General features: G+C 46.5%; 1 protein-coding gene across 2 annotated transcripts in view; it reads left to right on the forward strand.

The window, feature by feature from the left end:
- The window catches only part of NKAIN4 (sodium/potassium transporting ATPase interacting 4), a 142924-nt gene that overhangs the window by 55146 nt on the left and 68980 nt on the right, over positions 1-18798 (forward strand). For both annotated transcript variants that reach the window (XM_053250442.1, XM_053250443.1), the window contains exons 2-3: positions 1030-1167; positions 10012-10092. In XM_053250442.1, coding sequence (XP_053106417.1) covers positions 1030-1167; positions 10012-10092 — 219 coding nt within the window. The remainder of the gene's footprint in view (positions 1-1029; positions 1168-10011; positions 10093-18798) is intronic.

Consider the following 18798-nt stretch of genomic DNA (forward strand, 5'->3'; position numbering starts at 1 on the left):
CCAGCCTGCCTGTTTAATTAACTTGGATCCCCTTAGAGTTGAAGAATATGGCTTTGAAATGTGTTGAAAAGAAGAGAGAGAATGATAGCTCACCAGATCCAGTGATGTCCATTTGGGCGGGGCTGGAGGTCAGTGATGGAATATGCCTTCCATACAGAAGATCCCAGGTTCAGTCCTTAAGATCTCCAGGTGGAGATGAGAAAGACCCCTATCTGAAGCCCCAGAGAGCCAATACTGAGCTAGATGGATGGTCTGACTCTACAGAAGGTAGCCCCACATTTCCCTAAGATGAAATAAGGTGCAATAAGCACAATCCACTATGAAGCTCTTCTTCACAAGTCCTGATGGTAGGTCTTCTTTCCCCATGACCTCCCATTTGTCATCTGCCAGGCAAGGCTAAGCAAGAATTCACCTCATTGTGAGCCTGCCATTTTGTCTCCATCTACTTGTGTCAAGTATTCCTTTCTCCTAATAATTCTCTATCCATCCATGTCCCCAAATTCTGTTTCCAGGATGGGGGAAAAGTTTCTCCTAATACCTACCAGTTTTCCCTGGCTACACCACACCTCATGACTTCCTGTCACATTCTTTAACTGAGAATGCCATTTCTGTCCCTCTCTTATGCATACCTGTTGTCTGGCCACCGCCTTGACCCTTGGTATGTGTGTGTGTGGGGGGATGGAGTTCAGTTTTTGCAAAATATCAAACATCAGTTCAAAATAATGAATGAATTTATGACAATGAATGAATTTAAGGATGAAAAATGAATGAATTTATGACAATGCACAATTAAGGAAATTAGCATGCATTATGCTGGCTTGATTTATTTATTGTGGGCATAGGATTTGATTTTATATGGTGCAAATTTTGGTGTGGAGTTTGGCGAATGTTCCTTTCTAAGTTTGGGAAGATAAGGAAAGGATCCAAACAGTGATGTCAACAGCTAGGAAATGACTCCAGGCTTTGAAAGTAGCGTTTTCCAAAGCAAACTATGAACCTGCTTTTTCTCTTTTTCTTCTTCTTTTCCAGCTTGCTGCCTTAGAGAGACAAGTTTTTGATTTCCTGGGATACCAATGGGCCCCAATTCTTGCCAATTTCCTCCATATCATCATTGTAATCCTTGGCTTATTTGGTACAATCCAGTACAGGCCACGCTACATTGTGGTGGTAAGTAGCAATGAATTCTGTTAGTAATTTCAAACACCGTACATGTGGGCCTGTGTCTAGCTATCCTTAGTTAGGGCTGGCTCTTAAACACCAGGATTAGAATCCGAGGTAAGCCATGGTCTTCAGTGGATGATTCACATTCAAGCACTCCTGCCTTGGTTGGACAATGAGTTTATTTTGTTACCTGCCCCAAGTTGTAAGGATAGCTGGAATATAATTATACATTTAAATGCAGAATAATGGTGGCCTTTCTTGTAAGGTGGCTGTTGTTGAGAATAAATGAAATAAGAATATGTCATTCATTTCCCCCCCCAAAATAGTCTATTGCCTGGATCTAAATAATTCATACATGCGCTTTTGATGGGACCATGAATATTGAGTCAAGTATCTGAGTCAAGACACAAGAAGCTTTTGGTGTCTTAGAAAATGTGAATGCTCTACTCTTTCCCCCTCCCAGAAGTAAAAATATAATAGGTCAAAATTCTGACCAAGACTGTGCACATGCTGATAAAAGAACCACAGGTGGCTGTGATCCTATTTCAGTGGTAAAGGCGCTTGCTTGCAGAAGGATTATTTTTGCTGATCTCTCCTTCTCTTGGAAGCATTCTGTGCCAACTGAAATTCTGTCCCTGAGGTCTGCATTATATCCCATAATGTCTGCCTTCTTTGTTGTGAATATGATTCGTGCCACCCATTATGATCTTCAGGGGAGGTTCACTGAGGGTGCCACCGGCTCGTCTGATGACGACTCAGAGGTGAGCCTTCTCTGTAGTTGCCCGAGGGCTGTGGAATGAACTTCCTGCTGAGATGTGAGCTGCACCATCCCTGTTGGCTTTTAGGAAACAACTAAAGAGACATCTTTTCAGCCAAGTTTTTTAGCTATGGGGGTAGTTTTTATGGGTATTTTAATTTGATATTTTTATATGTTTTAATTGTTAAAATTTCTTGGTTTGTTTTATTGCTGTAAAACTGCCTGTAGACTGCTGTCATGGGCGGTATACAAATCTGTTAAATGAATGAATGAATGAATGTGTGCAGCCTTAGTCAGGAGGTTGGCCAACAGTAAATTAAATAACATTTCCAAGATTTTAATGGCATCCAAAATCTGTCACTTGAGGGTTTTTTATGTGTTCATATCACTTCTTCGGATAGTTCTCTCTCTCTCTCTCTCTCTCTCTCTCTCTCTCTCTCTCTCTCTATATATATATATATATATATATATATATATATAGAGAGAGAGAGAGAGAGAGAGAGAGAGAGATTGTCTGTCTCTGTTCCCTATACATTCCCAAACTTGGCACATATATTCCCAAACAGTGACTGCCTAGGACCATACGACTAACATAGGGTACCCAGGAACCCCGACAACCACCTTGCACAGACAGACAGATATACAATTGGTATAGCCCATGGGCAGAGGGAGGCCAGCGGCAGCCCAGGTTAAGCCACTGCCATGCCCCCTAGCCCCGCCCCCTGCATCTGACATCAGACGCAGGAAGTGATTAGCCACACCTTGCCTCTGATATCAGAGGCGGGGCGTGGTTTAGCTCCAAAATGGCAGCATGGGCCTGAGTGACTCTTGCTCTGGCCGTGCTTGCCAATGTAGCGCGGGATGATTTAACTCCCGAACAGGACCATGCAGCCCTTTTTGGGAGCAAAATCCTTTAAAAAGCAGGGAGAGTCACTCTGGCCATGCTGCATGGGCTGATTTCGCTCCAAAATGGGGCTGTGTGGCCCCCTTTGGGAGCAAAGTCACCCCCCGTATCTGATGTCAGATGCAGGGGGCATGTCTGGGGCCACGAGGCACAGCCCCTGAGAGGTGGCGGCCTGGGATCTTTGAACCCATTCGCCCAATGGTGGCTCCGCCCCGTTATAGCCACAAAACGGAAATGGAGGCAATAACAAAGAGAAACTCACACCATAAGCCCGAGCAACCCTAGGTACTTAAAGCCAGTATATGTATAAATGTGTGTGTCTGTGTGTAAGTAATAAACCCCTAACTGGGAGCAGGGCAATCCAAATGATGAACCAACATGCCCTTTCATCTGCCACACGCTGCACACAATTAATTTTAATCAGACTGTTTCACTTTATTACACAGCCATTTGTATATAAATTAAATTACCGTGTTGTTAATAGTACAAGGCAAGCGGCCCCTCTAATTGCCAGCCCGAACCACCCTGCCCTGTGTGGATGTCTTACATTATGTAATGTAAGAAAACAGTATGTGAAGTCTGCACCAGCATTACATTAACATGATACTGTGTTACATTAAGTTAACCAATCATGCTTCCCCCTTGGTGGCCTTGGCATCTGCTAATGGAGTACGGGCAGCTTGATGGGATTGGCACACTCCAGAAACCTGACGTGAAGCTTAAAGCTCCTGACTGATCATCAGCTGGGACCCCATCCACCAGCACCATCCACCTTGCCATGAACAGGAGCTTGTCCTGGTCCCTCTGGGTGGCTTTTGTTCATTTCAGCCCTTCATTTGGACTTGTATTAGAGAATGTCCTGCCAGATTGTGCCCATGGGGTTCTTCATCTTTGAAATTACAGGGACTCCTAAAGTCAGGGCCAAACTAGACATTTGTGTGAGACCGGACCACATTTTCCATGGACAGATGGCTGACATTTATTCCTTAATCCGGGGGGTTCTTGTACTTGGGTCCCTAGATGTTGTTAGGCTGCAACTCACATCATCTCCAACCATAATGGACCCATTGTGGCTGGGGATGATGGGAATTGTAGTCCAATCACATCTGGGAATCCCAGTGCGAGAACCCCTGCTTTTAATTAGATTCATGGTTTTAATTTTTAATGTTGGTTTTAAATCATTTTAGTTGATTTAATGTTTTAAATGATTTTAATTGTAAACCGCCCAGAGATGTACATTTTGGGTTATATTGTTGGGTTACCCTAACAAATTGTTCTCTAGGTGGCTCATAACACAGGATTAATGCATACAATAAAAATACATAACACATTACATCATAAAAGACAAAGCTGGGGTGGGGTGTGGGGTTAGAAAACACAAAATATACACTAAAGCAGTTTAAGAACTCATTTTAAAATTAGTTAAAAATCAAATCTGAAAATCAAAATTTTAAAAGGCCTGAGTGAACAGAAAGGTCTTTACCCGGCGTCTAAAAGAACAAAGTGATGAAGCCAGGTGAACCTCACTGGGGAGGCTATTCCATAAACGGGGTGCAACCACCAAAAAGGCCCTCTCCCTAGTAGCCACCTGCCTGACCTTGTTTGGCAGGGGCACTTGGAGGAGGGCCTCCGAAGAAGATCTTAAGGTCTAGGTTGGGACATATGGGACAGAAGACATATGAAGGGAAGAGAAAGTATAAGCGGTCCAGAGCACCCAAAGAGAGATAGGAGCTATTCACACGGACTGCAAAAATCAGGCTAAGGGAGTCTAGCCTGATTTTTGCAGTCCGTGTAAACCACCAGGCTCGGCTGCGAGCCCAGTGGTTCCAGAGCGAGTAACCTGCTCATGTAACCCGCCCCTTAAACTGGGTTTGCAGAGCGAGCACTCTGCAAACCCAGTTTTTTGGATCGTGAGTAGCCACAGCGCGGCTCCATGCCGCAGCTACTCACGAGGAGATCCCCGACCAGGAGGCTGAAAAGCAGCCTTCCGGCTTGCGGGTCTCTCCAGTATACCCTGCACTCTTGCACAGTGCATACTGGAGCTTCCGGGGGCCGCGTGGCCCCCGATCCTCCCAGGCCCTGCCGGCTCCGTCACGGAGTCGGAAGTCGTGAGCGCGGCCAATCTGGCCGCCCAGGGCTGCCTCCCTACTTGTCTGCGGGGAGAGCGGGCTTAGCCCACTCTCCCCGCAAACCCTACGGAGGCGGATCTCCTTGATTGTGAGACCCGCCTCAAGCATGGCTGTGCCCCATTCAGCGTGCCAACCAGATTGGCAGTATTTCCAGGAGGGGAGGGAAGAAGAGGCAAGCCCAAATGCCCTGAGAGCTGCTTCAGGTAAGCCTGGGAACTACCAGCCTTGATCTAAACAGCCTCTCTAATTTGTTACTGCCAGTTAGAGAAGAGGAAGAACCCTCGTTGACAGATGCTGCTGCTTAGGAAATAAATACCAGCCAGATGTCAGTGATTTTGCAAGTGCGAAGTGCCAGTGAGTCTGACAAGCACAGAGCATACGTCTGGGGCCATTGAACAAGTTGGTAGCATCACACTCCAGGCCTGCTTTATAGATAGGCTGTGACTGCTGCCCATCAGCTTGTGGGCGGGGAGGGGGAAGTTGATGACAGGAACAGCCCTCTGTAAACAGGGAGTTGATTGGAAAGTGTCAAGAGTCATTTGGGGAATTCTGGCATTGCTTGCAGAAGGCGCCTCTGAATTCTGAGAATGCATTGAGATTGTCAGGAGAGGTGTGTGAGAGGTGTGTCTGCAGTTGCCACCGGCTCATCTGGTGGCTACTAAGGGACGGGCCTTCTCCGCTGCTGCCCCGAGGCTTTGGAATGCGCGCCCTAGTGAAATAAGAGCCTCCCCATCTCCGACAACTTTTTAAAAAATCTTTCAAGATGCATCTGTTCACCCAGGATTTTAATTAATATTGTTTTAATGGTTTTAATGTTGTTTTAAAATTATGCTTTACCATTTTTAAATTGTTGTAATGTTTTAAACTTTTTGTTTTTTGTTTTAACTAATGTTTTACTTTTTCTGTTTTTATTTTGTTGTAAACCACCCAGAGACATAAGTTTTGGGTGGTATAATAAATATGTTAAAGAGATAAAGAGATAAACAAACACCCGGCCAGGCTCAAATAAATTTGCAACAAAATCCCCTCAAGCAACTCTAAGTTGAAATTGTGAGGTGCATGTCCACACAAAAAATAGCAGATCCAGATTGGCCTCTTGGTATGGTAGGGGAGGTTTTGTCATCCTTTTGCTCTGCAGTCCTGACAAAGATGCTCCTCCAAACCTGCTCTTTGACACAGGCTTGCAACTGTGTTTGACACCAACATTAGCTTCCTTCCAGGGGCAAATAGCTGTCTGTGTGTGTGTGTGTGTGTGTGTGTGTGTGTGTGTGTGTGTGTGTGTGAGAGAGAGAGAGAGAGAGAGAGAGAGAGAGAGAGAGAGAGAGAGAGAGAGAGAGAGAGAGAATTTTCATCGAGAAAATGGCACCAGGGGAAAGATTAAACCCCTTCCACCTGCTCAGTGGTCTCAATCTTTAAAAACAGAAAGAAAGCTGAAACTCCAATGGTGTATTCAGCACTGGCTTCTTGCTGTTTGCTACTTGACGTGAAGACCTCAAGCAGCAAACCTAACCTCCCCCTCCCCTTGCTGGTCTTGCCCCTTGCCCCTGCACTTCCCCATCCCTTGCTGGCCCCACTGCTGACTTCTTCATCAGCCCCAACATAACTCCTCTTTTCTCTTGTTGCCAGCCTCAGCTGCTGGGCGTTTGCATGGCAGGAAGCAGCGTGGAGCGCTGGTTTGCATTTAAATGGGAGACTACATGTTTGGGCACTGTAAGATGTTCCCCTTAGGAAATGGGGCTGCTCGGAAAAGCACCTGCATGCTTGGATGCAGAAGGTTCCAAGTTCCATCCCTGGTATTTTCAAGAGAGGGCTGAGAGAGACTCCTGCCTGTTAGATATGTACATGAGCTGTTTGACGCAGAACCGGTTCACCTTCGGTGACTTGATAATGGATTGGACCGAACCAAGCTCGGTTTGGGCGGACCGGTTCGGTGCCAGAGTGGTGGGGTGGTAGAGAGAGAGGTAGTCAAAGGGTCTTCTTACCTGCCTGGATCAGCTACCAGTGTCACCGCTCGCACGTAGCCCAAGCACAGCCCATAACCCAATGGGTGCAGCCCATAGCACAAGTGTGTGCGATCCTGCCTCCTTTAGAAAGCCACCCAAATGGTGGGGCTCAGTTCTGGCCTCCATGGATGCATGGAGGCCATTCGCATGGTATCTGCACGTCTGCGAATGCTGGGACCGAGTCGCTGCCATGCAGGTGGCTAGATAAAGGAGGCAGTATAGTGCACGGTTGGGCTATGGGGTGTGCCGGGGGGTGTACGTGTGAGCTGCACTGGATGGGTTAGAAGACCCTTTGTCTACCTCTCTCGCCATCTCCTGGGCTTATTGCTTCCCAGAAGCCAGGACCCCCACCCCTTTACTTGGTAAAGGGGACACCTCATCGGATTCCCCTTTAAAAGTATTAGTCAACCCAACAGCCAAACCGGTTTGGTCAAACAGACTGTACTGGCTGGTTGGTTCAACCAGACTGGTTTGACAGTACATGGTTTGACTCGAATTTGATTCACATTTGAGCCGACCCACAATGTTTGGTTCATGCACACCCCTACTGCTTGTAACCTTGGAGAAGCCGCTGCCAGTCTGTGTAGACAATATGGAGCTAGAAGGACCAATGGTCTGACTCAGTATATGGCAGCAGCTTCCTATGTTCCTAAGCTGTGGTTGGCATGGGATGCTTCCTGCCTCAAGTGGGAGAAACTGGTTGAGGAGACTGCAGGGGAAACATGAAGGAAAGGATTAACCATGCCACTCCCCTCCAGAGGCGTATCTAGGGAAAATAGCACCTAGGGCAAGCACTGAAATTGCACCCCCTGTACAAACATCTGACATCCATCTTCCAGATAACTTTACCATAATATCAGCTCAAAAATACAAGTCAAGCTTGTTAATTTTTTAATCTTTCAAAAACTATTTAGCAGTGGACATAGCCAGACCAAAAAATGCTGGAAAACTACAAATTTCAGTATGCTGGGGCTCATGAAATACCCAAATACTATTTGGAGGTGTACTTGGAAAACAAAACAGAAGCGCCTGTCTAATTCTCTACTATGCATTGTAGCATCACTATTACATCGGTTTTAAAAATAAATGGAGAATTTGGCTTTTCCCAGATACTCTGAAAATAATTAAAGGGTATGCAGAGTAAACTGTGTCACTGCTTGGAATATATCCTAGTATTTCAGAAAGACAGTTAGAAAGAGAGAAAGAGAGCAAGAAACTCCCAGTGGGCCTTAATACTAAGGATTTCACACTGATTCAAAGACAAACTCACCATTAATACTCAGCCATATTATTAAGACATCACATTTAACTCATTTATCACAAGAAGCAAAGTAAGAGCAAATGAATATAATCCTAGCTCATAAGCTTCAGTTCAGTATTCACAAGCCCTGATTCTCTGTACATAGTACCAAACTGAATATCTGAATATTATAGTAAATTTTATTTTATTTTTTACCTGAAGCCCCTTTGGGGAGCTTCCTAAAGGCTGTGCGGGGGGGGGGGGGGCTGCAAAGGTTCCCCCTCCCCCCGCCGGCCTCTTAATTCACCATCGCAGCCCGTCCCGGGCTGATTTTCGGGCCTGTTTGGGTCTGCAAAGATCGATGTGGTGGCCATTTTTGAGGCTGCCACGCATGCTCAAATGGCCTCTGCGAGGCCTGGCAAGGCCTAGGGCCTCACAAAGACCATTTGAGCATGTGCGGTAGCCATTTTTTTAAAAAATAATAATAATTAAATGGCCGCCAAAAACTAAATGGCCGCCGCGCATGCTCAAATGGCCTCTGCAAGGCCTGGTATGGCCTAAGGCCTCACGGAGGCCATTTGAGCATGTGTGGTCGCCATTTTGTTTTTGGTGACCATTTTTTGTAATTTTTCATTTTAAAAAATGGAGCCCTGCCTTCAAGTGGTGCCCGGGGCACGTGCCCTGCCTGCCTCACCCTAGATACGTCCCTGCTCCCCTCCACTGTTTTCCCACTACAAATTGTGCTCCATGGCATTGAGTTCATTTCCGGGTCCAATTCTAGGTGCTAGTTTTGACCTTTAAAGCCGTTAACGGTTTGGGCCCGAGATACCTGAGGGACCGCCTGCTCCCAAGGGTTGCTGCCCACTTGTCAAGGTCATCTGAGGGGGCTCTGCTCTGGGTGCCGACAATGAGGGAGGCTCAGTTGTCGTGCACACGGAACACAGGAATATAGGAAACTGCCATATACTGAGTCAGACCATTGGTCTATCTAGCTCAGTATTGTCTTCACAGACTGGCAGCGGTTTCTCCAAGGTTGCAGGCAGGAATCTTTCTCAGCCCTATCTTGGAGAAGCCAGGGAGGGAATTTGAAACCTTCTGCTCTTCCCAGAGCGGCTTAGTCCCCTAAGGGGAATATCTTACAGTGCTCACACATCAAGTCTCCCATTCAGATGCAACCAGGGCAGACCCTGCTTAGCTATGGGGACAAGTCATGCTTGCTACCACAAGCCCAGCTCTCCTCTCAGAGCCTTCTCTGTTGCTGCCCCCAGACTCTGGAATGCTCTCCTGGTGGTTATCCACTCCTTGGTCTCCATTAAATTTTTTTTGAAAGCATGTCAAATTGTGGCTTTTACCCAGGCTTTTATATGATTGTCTCCACTGCTGCTTCTTGTATTTTGTAATGTTTTTATGCTTGTGTTATAATTATTTTTTTAAAAAAAATCTGATTTTTTAAAAATATATTTTTAGTTCATTTTAATGTGTCTTTTTTATAATCTTGTTTTTAAATTTTATTGTGAGCCACCTTGGGATTTTCTTAATGAAAGGTGGAGTATAAATTTAACAATCAATCAATCAATCAATCAATCAAATCCTGTGATCTCAGACATCATGTTTGCTGCTGAACACATAATTTTGGCCTTAGAATATAACAAGATGCCAGAAGTGCAGAACACCCTTTTGATGTTGTTCGGATGATAGAACAAGCTTATTCAGTATCCTATGGTGCCAGCTTTGGGGAGTTTACGCTTGTTCATGCCGCTCTTCTGCTATTTAATATCTTTCTTTCATTCTGCTCTTCTGCCTTCCCTCTTTCCCAGTATGCCATCTGGACAGCCATCTGGGTCACCTGGAACATCTTCATCATCTGCTTTTATTTGGAGGTTGGCGGCCTTTCGAAGGTGAGTGAGGGTGGAAGCTGGAACAACCAGACACCGTCAAAGGGAAGGGCTGAATGGAGGCCGGGCAGGGGGGAGCCTGGGACACAGGGTGGGGGTAGAGTGAGAGGCAGCAAGGGTAACCTGACTGCACATCAAAGTATGGCCTGGGAGAACCTTGTAGGACAGAATGCTGCCTGCACACTTTGAGATTAAGGACTGAATGGGAAGCAGGGGGCAAAGGGGATTAAATTACTCTTCCATAAACTGAATCCAATTCAGTGCTTTAAAGCCTCTCCAAAAAAGGCTATCAATCACTGCAGGCTCCAAGCATGATTTGTGTGGAAAATTAATTTCTTGGACTCTTTCTCCACAGATATATCAATGTTATTTCAGTCCTCGCTACTCCCAATGTGTAACTCCCCTTGCCTTTTCTTTGAGCGCTTCAACTCCTTACGAAAATTTTAGATTTGGAGGGAAACCTCTTATTTGAACTCAAAATATTCTGCCATAGGGTTCCCATTCACTCACTCAATCACCCCCTCCCCCAATGTCTTGCATTTAAGACCCATTTGGGCTGCAGTCCTTCCTTTACAATTTTTTTTTTGCATGCAGTTTTAAAGCAGGGATGCCAACAGGATGTTCTGGGCCTAGTACTCTATGTATGGATTCCCCCATCCAATTGGGGTCGCCCCAAACAGTTGCGCATTCTCAGACCATAACATCAAGTAGGGGTGTTGCTGGGTCCTAAAGAGACCCAGAGGATGAAACAGGACCCAGAGATCCTATTTCTTGTTGATGCCCCCTGTCCTCCAAAGAGCACAGCCTTCTGAATATGAATACGACAAAAAAGATGAAAATCTATCTATCACTTTTCAACAAAAGTTCCCAAAGTGGTGTACATAATTATAAATAAATAAATAAAGATGGCTCCCTGTCCCCAAAGTAAAAAAGAAGGAGAAGTATACGATGGGCGCCAGCAACAGCCACTGGATGGATGTTGTACTGGAGTTGGATAGGGCCAGTTGCTCTCCCCCAGCTCAATATAAGAGAATTGCCACCTTTAAAAGGCACCTCTTTGCTCTTTTAGCAGAGGATGGTCAGTCATGCTGATTCCAACACTCAGATAGGATTGAAGGAGGCACAACTAGATGAGCACAGAATTGAGTTGTATGCTGAACCCGAAGTAAAATCAGCAACATCTTTCCAGGCGTTACATCATTTTACAGACTTGTTCTACCTCTACATAGTATGCTTAGTTTAGCTGATGTATAAAAAGAGTCATGGCAAAATAGAGGTACTTGCCATGATGATTATGTAGAACCTCTAGACAGCAGTTGTCCTAATTGTAAATTAGGGGCCATAACCCAGTAGCAGTACACCTCTTTTGCATTCACAAGGTCCCAGGTCCAATCCAATCCCTGGCAACTCCAGGTCCAACTGGGAAAGGCTCCTCCCTGAAACCTTGGAGAGCTGCTGCCAGTCAGTGTGAACAATACTGAGTTAGATGGACCCATGGTCTGACTTGTCAGGAAGCGGCTAAGTTCCTATGTCCCTAAATTCTAATATATATTTCGTGGAGTTCTATGCCACTGTGAGGCAGTCATATATATCAGCTTAACCTACCACACTGGCATGTTGTCAAGATTAAAAGGAGATGGCCTTATGTGAAATGCCTTGAGCACAATTTCTCACCAAGACAATAGCACACTATCAGCTGATTCTCACAATCAGAACTTGGGTAGGAGAATCCTCCTCCTCCCCTAATTTGGGAGCTCTGCACACTTCCATTTTCTGAAGCTGAAGTTTATTGAGAGTGCTGAGAATTTCCCCTCTGTAGTTTGCTACCCCACCCCCTCACAGAAATACAGGTCCCAAGGTCTCCAAAAAGGGATCTTAGCTAGCTAAACAAGTTAAGTCTTTAGTGCAGATATGCCCAGAGATGAAATTCATGCATTGATTTTGTCTGTTTTTTAAATAAAAAGGGAGGGATTGCCTGAGGATTTCACACTGGAGAGGTACAAATCTCTCAGCTTTCTTTTTTTTTTTTAAGTAAAGAAGATAAAAGTGTCCAGGATACGGCAGGTGTGGGTGGAGAGTTGGAATGATTGCCACAGGGATGTCACAGGCACTGGCCAATTGACCCCCAGGGCACACAGAGGCTTCTACATTTCTCACCATACTATCTTGTTTCCTGTGGCAGGGAGAATCACATTTTTCTCAAGCATTGATTTTAGATATGAGGCTGCTGAAATCCAGAAATAACCATTCTTCAGTGGGAGATTCAGAGTCAGAGTTCTGGGAAAATACTTTCTCAACTTCATAAAGAGTACCGAAAGCCTTCTCTTTTGCTGAGGTCAACCTTAAGAGGCAGGTGGAAAAGTTTCTGTTCCAAGATATGAGCAGGGGGTGGGGGAATGCTCACCCTTCTCTGCATGAGTTTATAAAAGTGGAATTGTCATATATTTTCCCATTATGTCTTCTGATCCCCTGGTAGCTAGATGAATGAAGGGGGGCACATATAGCCCCCTTCTCCCCCCCACCATTTAATTCCTGACAAGGTAGCTTGGCTTATCTGTCCATGTCAGCAGATGGTTAATCTATAGTGACAAAATGCAAGGAAGTGCAGTGAGGTAGAAAAAATGGAGTTAGTTAACTTGGCAGCTGGTGGCTATGGCCGCTCTTTTCCATTAGGACAGGTGATAATTCAGGAGAAGAGAATGGCAAGCTGGCGGGGGTGGGTGTGGGTGGGGAGGTGGATTTCAGTCTGCTTTAACTGGAAACTAGGAAGCTGCCATATACTGAGTCAGACCATTGGTCTATCTAGCTCAGTATTGTCTTCAGAGACTGGCAGCGGCTTCTCCAAGGTTGCAGGCAGGAATCTCTCTCAGCCCTATCTTGGAGATGCTGCCAGGGAGGGAACTTGGGAACTTCTGCTCTTCCCAGAGCGGCTCCATCCCCTGAGAGGGAATATCTTGCAGTGCTCACACATGGAGTCTCCCATTCAAGTGCAACCAGGGCAGACCCTGCTTAGCTAAGGGGACAAGTCATGCTTGCTACCACAAGACCAGCTCTCCTCTCCTTGAGGAGAATTCTAATATATACTGCTTTCATTAACACTCTTGGGGAGGCAAACTGGACCTCCATAACTGCTATAGCTGGGGTGTGGAAGAGATTTGATGCTTTCCTCTTCGCATAGGTTAGAGCCAGAAATTACCGTATAAAAAGTAAAGTCTGGAGGCTCATGAAATCCAGACCTCTTAAGCATGAATCGATATTCTCTGAGCAGACGGAGGCCCATGAGTGAAATCAGGCCCTGGGCTTCACACATTCAGCTCAACCTTTGCACAGAGGCTGAACACTCAGAGGGCCAACATATGCTCAAAGAGTCTGTACAGCGGTGGCGTCCAACTGCAGCCCACCAGCTGATGTTGGCCTACAAATCCCATCATTCCAAGTCACAGCGGCCAGTAGCCAGGACTGATGGGAGCTGACTTGGGATGGGATCTGCGAGTGTGATTTAAACACACACACACACACACACAGACACACACACACACACACACCCAAAAAGGTGCTGCAGAAAAACTAATTTATTTACAAACTCACTCCAATTTTGTATTATTATGCCCAACAGATTTTAAGTATCATTCATGAGATATATTCCCTTCCTGACTACAGGGTGGGAGTTGCTTTAGTTCTATTCACATAGTATGTGCAACACACGTACAATCTGTGTACAGTGAATGCACATACAGATCTGTAGACATGTGCAGCTGTTCATACATTATGCGCAATGCAGGTACACTTCTTACCTCTACTATGCAATTGAAGGGGCCTGTATCCTAGGTTCACTTTCACAATGAACACATGCGTAGTCAATCACACACACACATAATGTACATTTGTATAGACACCTGTATGCACGGACAGTATAATGTCTGGATAGGGCTTTTGACCTTTGCAGAGTGCTCTTCCGAAGACAAGAGTCTTGTGCAGCCATGCTGGAACACACATATGGCAGGGTGGGGCCCAAGGTCTCCTGCAGCTCAGGATGTGCAAGAAATGCTCCTTCGCTGCTTGCCGCCACTTCCTTAATTGCACCCCACCCCCACCAGGTATCATTGCACACCAGCAGTGCTCTCCCCCCAGTTGCTCCATGCGTGGCGCCACCATGCACATAGCCATCACGCCATGCTCTCCTCTGTGTTAAATGAGATGATGTGTAATCCCCCCATGTTAAAGGGATGTGCTGCGATTCGGCATCCGAATCACGTATCATGCACATCCCTACCTGCAGCTTAAACCTCCGGGAGCCATTTCAAAGACTCAGAGAAAGTACAGGGTACAGCCCTCCCAAGTTTCCTACATTTTGTATTGAAGGTAGCAGGGAAAGATCTCTGCCTGAGATGCTGAAGTGCTGCTACCAGTCAGAGTAGACAACCTTGGGCTAGATGGACCAATGGCTCAGCTCAGTATAAAGCAGCTGCACATGTTCATATGAGAAGGCATAGCTCAGTTTGTGACAGAGCACATGTTTTGCCTGCAGAAGGTGCAAGTTTCAGTCCCTTGGATCTCCAGGAAAAGATCTCATGGAACAGTGTAGGGAGAGTTGCTGCCAGTCAGAGTAGACCATGGGTTCTCAATGTTGGGTCTCCAGATGTTATTGGACTTCAGCTCCCATAATCCTCTGCCCCAGTGGCCTTGGGTTGAGAATTGTGGGAGTTGAAGTCCAATAACATCTGGAGACCCAACTTTGAGAATCCCTGGAGTAGACAACACTGAGCTTAGGGATGGATGAACCAACGGACTGATGCCATGTAAGAGAACTTCCTATGACCAATGGATATATCCTGCAGTGCAGTTCCTTGGAGCTGCATGTCAGCAGCTGTCAGCATGCCTAGCTGAAGGGGGGAGGTTTGGGGGCAGTTGTCCAGGGCCCCACACTGCAGCACAGCATCAGGAACTCTTCTGATTCCAGTGGGGCTAGAACAATATTAATTCATCATATGAGTTCCTGCAATGTATTCTTGCCCTGGGCCATACAAAGCTAGAGGCAGCTCTGGCCACCAAACAGGGACAGGACCACTGCCAAACCTGTCCAGTCATGCTGAGTGATTAACAAGGGCTGAAATCTGAATGGGAGTGTTTTGCACAAATCAGGCCATAACCACCTAAAGCCAACCTGAGTTAAGCTGTAGCAGCTGAAACTGCAGCCGTCGGATACTTTTCTACTGGAGTTATTTTGGTCCAGGTGTCCTCACTTTGCTGCTCATTTTCTACAAAGGGATGAGATTTGTCATGGCGCCTTCTGCACCCTGGAATCTCTCCTCCAGGCACCATCCCTTTCTTGAAAACTAGCAAGATTTTGTCCAGCAGAACATTGGTGGGTGGACAGCAAGCGAATCGGCAGGCAGGATGGCCTGTCTATGGAGCTGTCCTTTTCCCACTCCCAGCCATCCTGTGAAAGGCCTCAGTGCAGGGTTCCCAAGCCTGGGTCCTCCGATGTGGCTGGACTACAACCCCTCTTTGGCCATTGTGGCCAGGGATGGTGGGAGTTGTAGTCTGGGGACCTGAGTTTGAGAGCTTCTGCCTTAGTTTCCTCTGTGGTTGTGGGTTGGGAAGGGGATCAGCGTTCCCTTTAAGAGGGATTCCCAGATGTTGTTTGTTTTTTATTTATTTATTTATTTATTTATTTATTTATTTATTTATATAATGCCTAGTATAAAAATCTCTAGGCGGTATACAGAATTAAAACATACAATATAACACTAAAAAATTCATTAAAAGATAAAAATTATAGATAAAAACACGTTAAAAACACATCAAAATTTAAAAATCAAATCTCAGTTGAAGGCCTGGGAAAACAGGCATGTCTTCAGGGTCCTCCTAAAAGCAAACAGAGAAGGAGATGCTCTTCTTTCTGCAGGGAGCGCATTCCAAAGCCCTGGGGCAGCCACAGAAAAGGCCCGGTCCCAAGTTGCCAACAAACAAGTTTGCAGCACCTGTAGTCAGACCCGTAGTTGGACCTGTTGTTGACTACAGTTGCCAGAATCCCCAGCTGCAATGGCTTTTGCTTGGGGATTATGGGAGTTGTAGTCAACAACAACATCTGGGAATCCCTGTTAGAGGGAACATTGGAGGGGACGCTCCATCCCTACCTCACTTACTAGTCTTACCCCAAAATCTTTTTCTGCCTAGCCATACCAGAAGAGCGTTTTGCACTGTGAAAGCAGCAGTTGTGGGGCATTTCAGCAGTTCCATGGGGGGAGGGCCCAAGAATATGGGGTATGCAAACCTGACAGGTGGTGGCACTGCTCCTGCCACTGGCCAGTAGCCACCATAGTTTTACCCAGAAATCCTTCTGATCACAAAGGTAGCCACCTTCGACTAAGTCAGACCATTGGTCCATCTAGTGCAGTATCATCTACACTTTCTTCACTGACTGGTAGCAGAACTCCAAGTATTCAGGCGGGAGAGCTGGTCTTGTGGTAGCAAGCATGACTTGTCCCCTTAGCTAAACAGGGTCTGCCCTGGTTGCATATAAAAGGGAGACTAGAAGTGAGAGCACTGTAAGGTATTCCCCTCAGGGGATGGAGCCACTCTGGGAAGAGCAGAAGGCTCCCAATTTCCCTCCCTGGCAGAATCTCCAAGATAGGGCTGAGAAAGATTCCTGCCTGAAACCTTGGAGAAGCCGCTGCCAGTCTGTGAAGACCATCCTGAGCTAGATAGACCAATAGTCTGACTCAGTATATGGCAGCTTCCTATGTTCCTATGAGTGTTCTCCAGCACAACTTAGAGATGCCGCCAGGAATGAAACCTAGGACCTTCTGCATGCAAAGCAGATGCTCTGCCACTGAGTTGCAGCTCCATCTCCTGGTGCCACTCCCTCATGATGTTACATCGCACCTAGATAGGTTCTGGTTTTTAAAAGGGCAGCATCCAGAAGGAGCGGTGCCACTGCCCCCAGCACCGCTGGCAAACTGGCAACAGTGGTGGAAAAGAGGGCAAAAGGTAAGCCCTTTTTGCTCCCAAACCCCTAAATTTGAGTCCAAGGCTCCAGTATCTTTACTGGAGATTTCAGAGAGCCAATTCTAGTCAGAAGAGACAGTATCTGGTATCTGGGTGGATGGAGCAAGCCACACCTTTGTAGCAGGTCACCAGTTCAACCTCCTGCATATCGGGCTAAAACAATCAGGTAGCAGATGATGCGAAACACCTTTGGCTGAGACCCTGAAGAGCTACTGCTAGCAACTGGGGGTGGGGCCATCGCTCAGAGGTAGAGCATCTGCTTTGCATGCAGGAGGTTCCAGGTTCAATCCCTGGCAGCGTCTCCAGGTAGGGCTGGGGAAGACTCCGGCCTGAGGCCTTGGAAAGTCACTGCCAGTCCGTGTAAACCAGGGATTCCCAACCTGTGATACTCCAGTTGTTGCAGAACTGCAACTCCCATCATCCCCAGCTACAATTTATTGTGGCTAAGGATGATGGGAGCTGTAGTCCAGCAAGGTCTGGAGTACTTCAGATTGGGAACCCTTGAGGAAGACGATACGGAGCTTGATGGACCAATGGTCTGACTCCATATAAGGCTGCTTCCTTTGTGGATTTCTGGGTAAAACAGTGGTGTTTACCAGCCAGTGGGACAAGTGCTACCACCACATGTAAGGTTTGCATCCCCCCAAATTCATAGCATGGGACTGCTGAAGTGCCCCGCACCCCCCACTTGCAATGTGTCTGTCTGACTCCATATAAAGCAGCTTCATATGATAATGCTCTAACTGGATATAAGGTGGTGGATATTTATTTCCAGCTCTTAGTTCTTGGGGGGAAGAGCTGGGCGAGTGCCCTCTTGTGTCCTTTAATCCAGCCTCCCTTGCTGTTGTCCCATGGCAACGTTGCAACCCCCCCCCCATCTCTTTCTCTGCGACTAGGAGGCCAAATGCAGCAGTCTGCCTTTGAATATTCGCCGATACACAACGCAGGGAACTTTAAGCCACAATGAAAGCAATTCCCTTGCCGGTTCAGCGAGAAGCAGCCGCACAGCACATGCCACCAGGAGATTTTTTTTAAAAACCCCCGATGGCCTCCACTTTTAGGCTGATAATAAATTTTCTCGCTTTAAAACATGCAAACTGATTCAACCCTCCAGCTCTCCTGGGGTTTACCTCGCCAGGCTCAGTTCGCTTGGAGGGCTATTACCACTGCCGTCTCTGATAATTAATGAAAGGGAAGAAAGCAGCTAGCAGGGGCGGGAGCCCAGCTGTCTGGGGTGCTTCTAGAGGTACCCCAAAGATTAAAAAATCTGAATAGCAATTTGGGGTGTGTGTGTGGGGGATGCTTTGGACTTGCCTTAAGAATTTACCACTGTGCAGGTGAGGCAAAAAAGAAACAAGTTCAAGCCTGCATAGTCGAATCTCAGTCTGTTGGCTGTCTTTTTTCACCACAGAGAAGCTTGGATGGGCAGCTGTTCCCTCTCTCCTTCTGAGCTCTGTGTTTCCCTTTTTACCAGAATGTAAAGTCCAACTGAACTTGGACCGTGCCCCATAGATCTAACATTTATTTATCAACACATCTTTGGAGATGCTTGAGGCTGCTCACAATACAACATCTGTAAACAACCCCTTTGAAAATAACAGTATCCAAATCAGGGCCACCCCATCCAGTGGGTAGACCTGGGCAAGATCTCTCAGGCCAGGCGCTCCAAACCCGGGGCACTCCAGATGTTGCTGAACT

Source organism: Hemicordylus capensis, chromosome 4, assembly GCF_027244095.1.
Source record: "Hemicordylus capensis ecotype Gifberg chromosome 4, rHemCap1.1.pri, whole genome shotgun sequence".
In the NCBI taxonomy this organism is placed as follows: Eukaryota; Metazoa; Chordata; class Lepidosauria; order Squamata; family Cordylidae; genus Hemicordylus; species Hemicordylus capensis.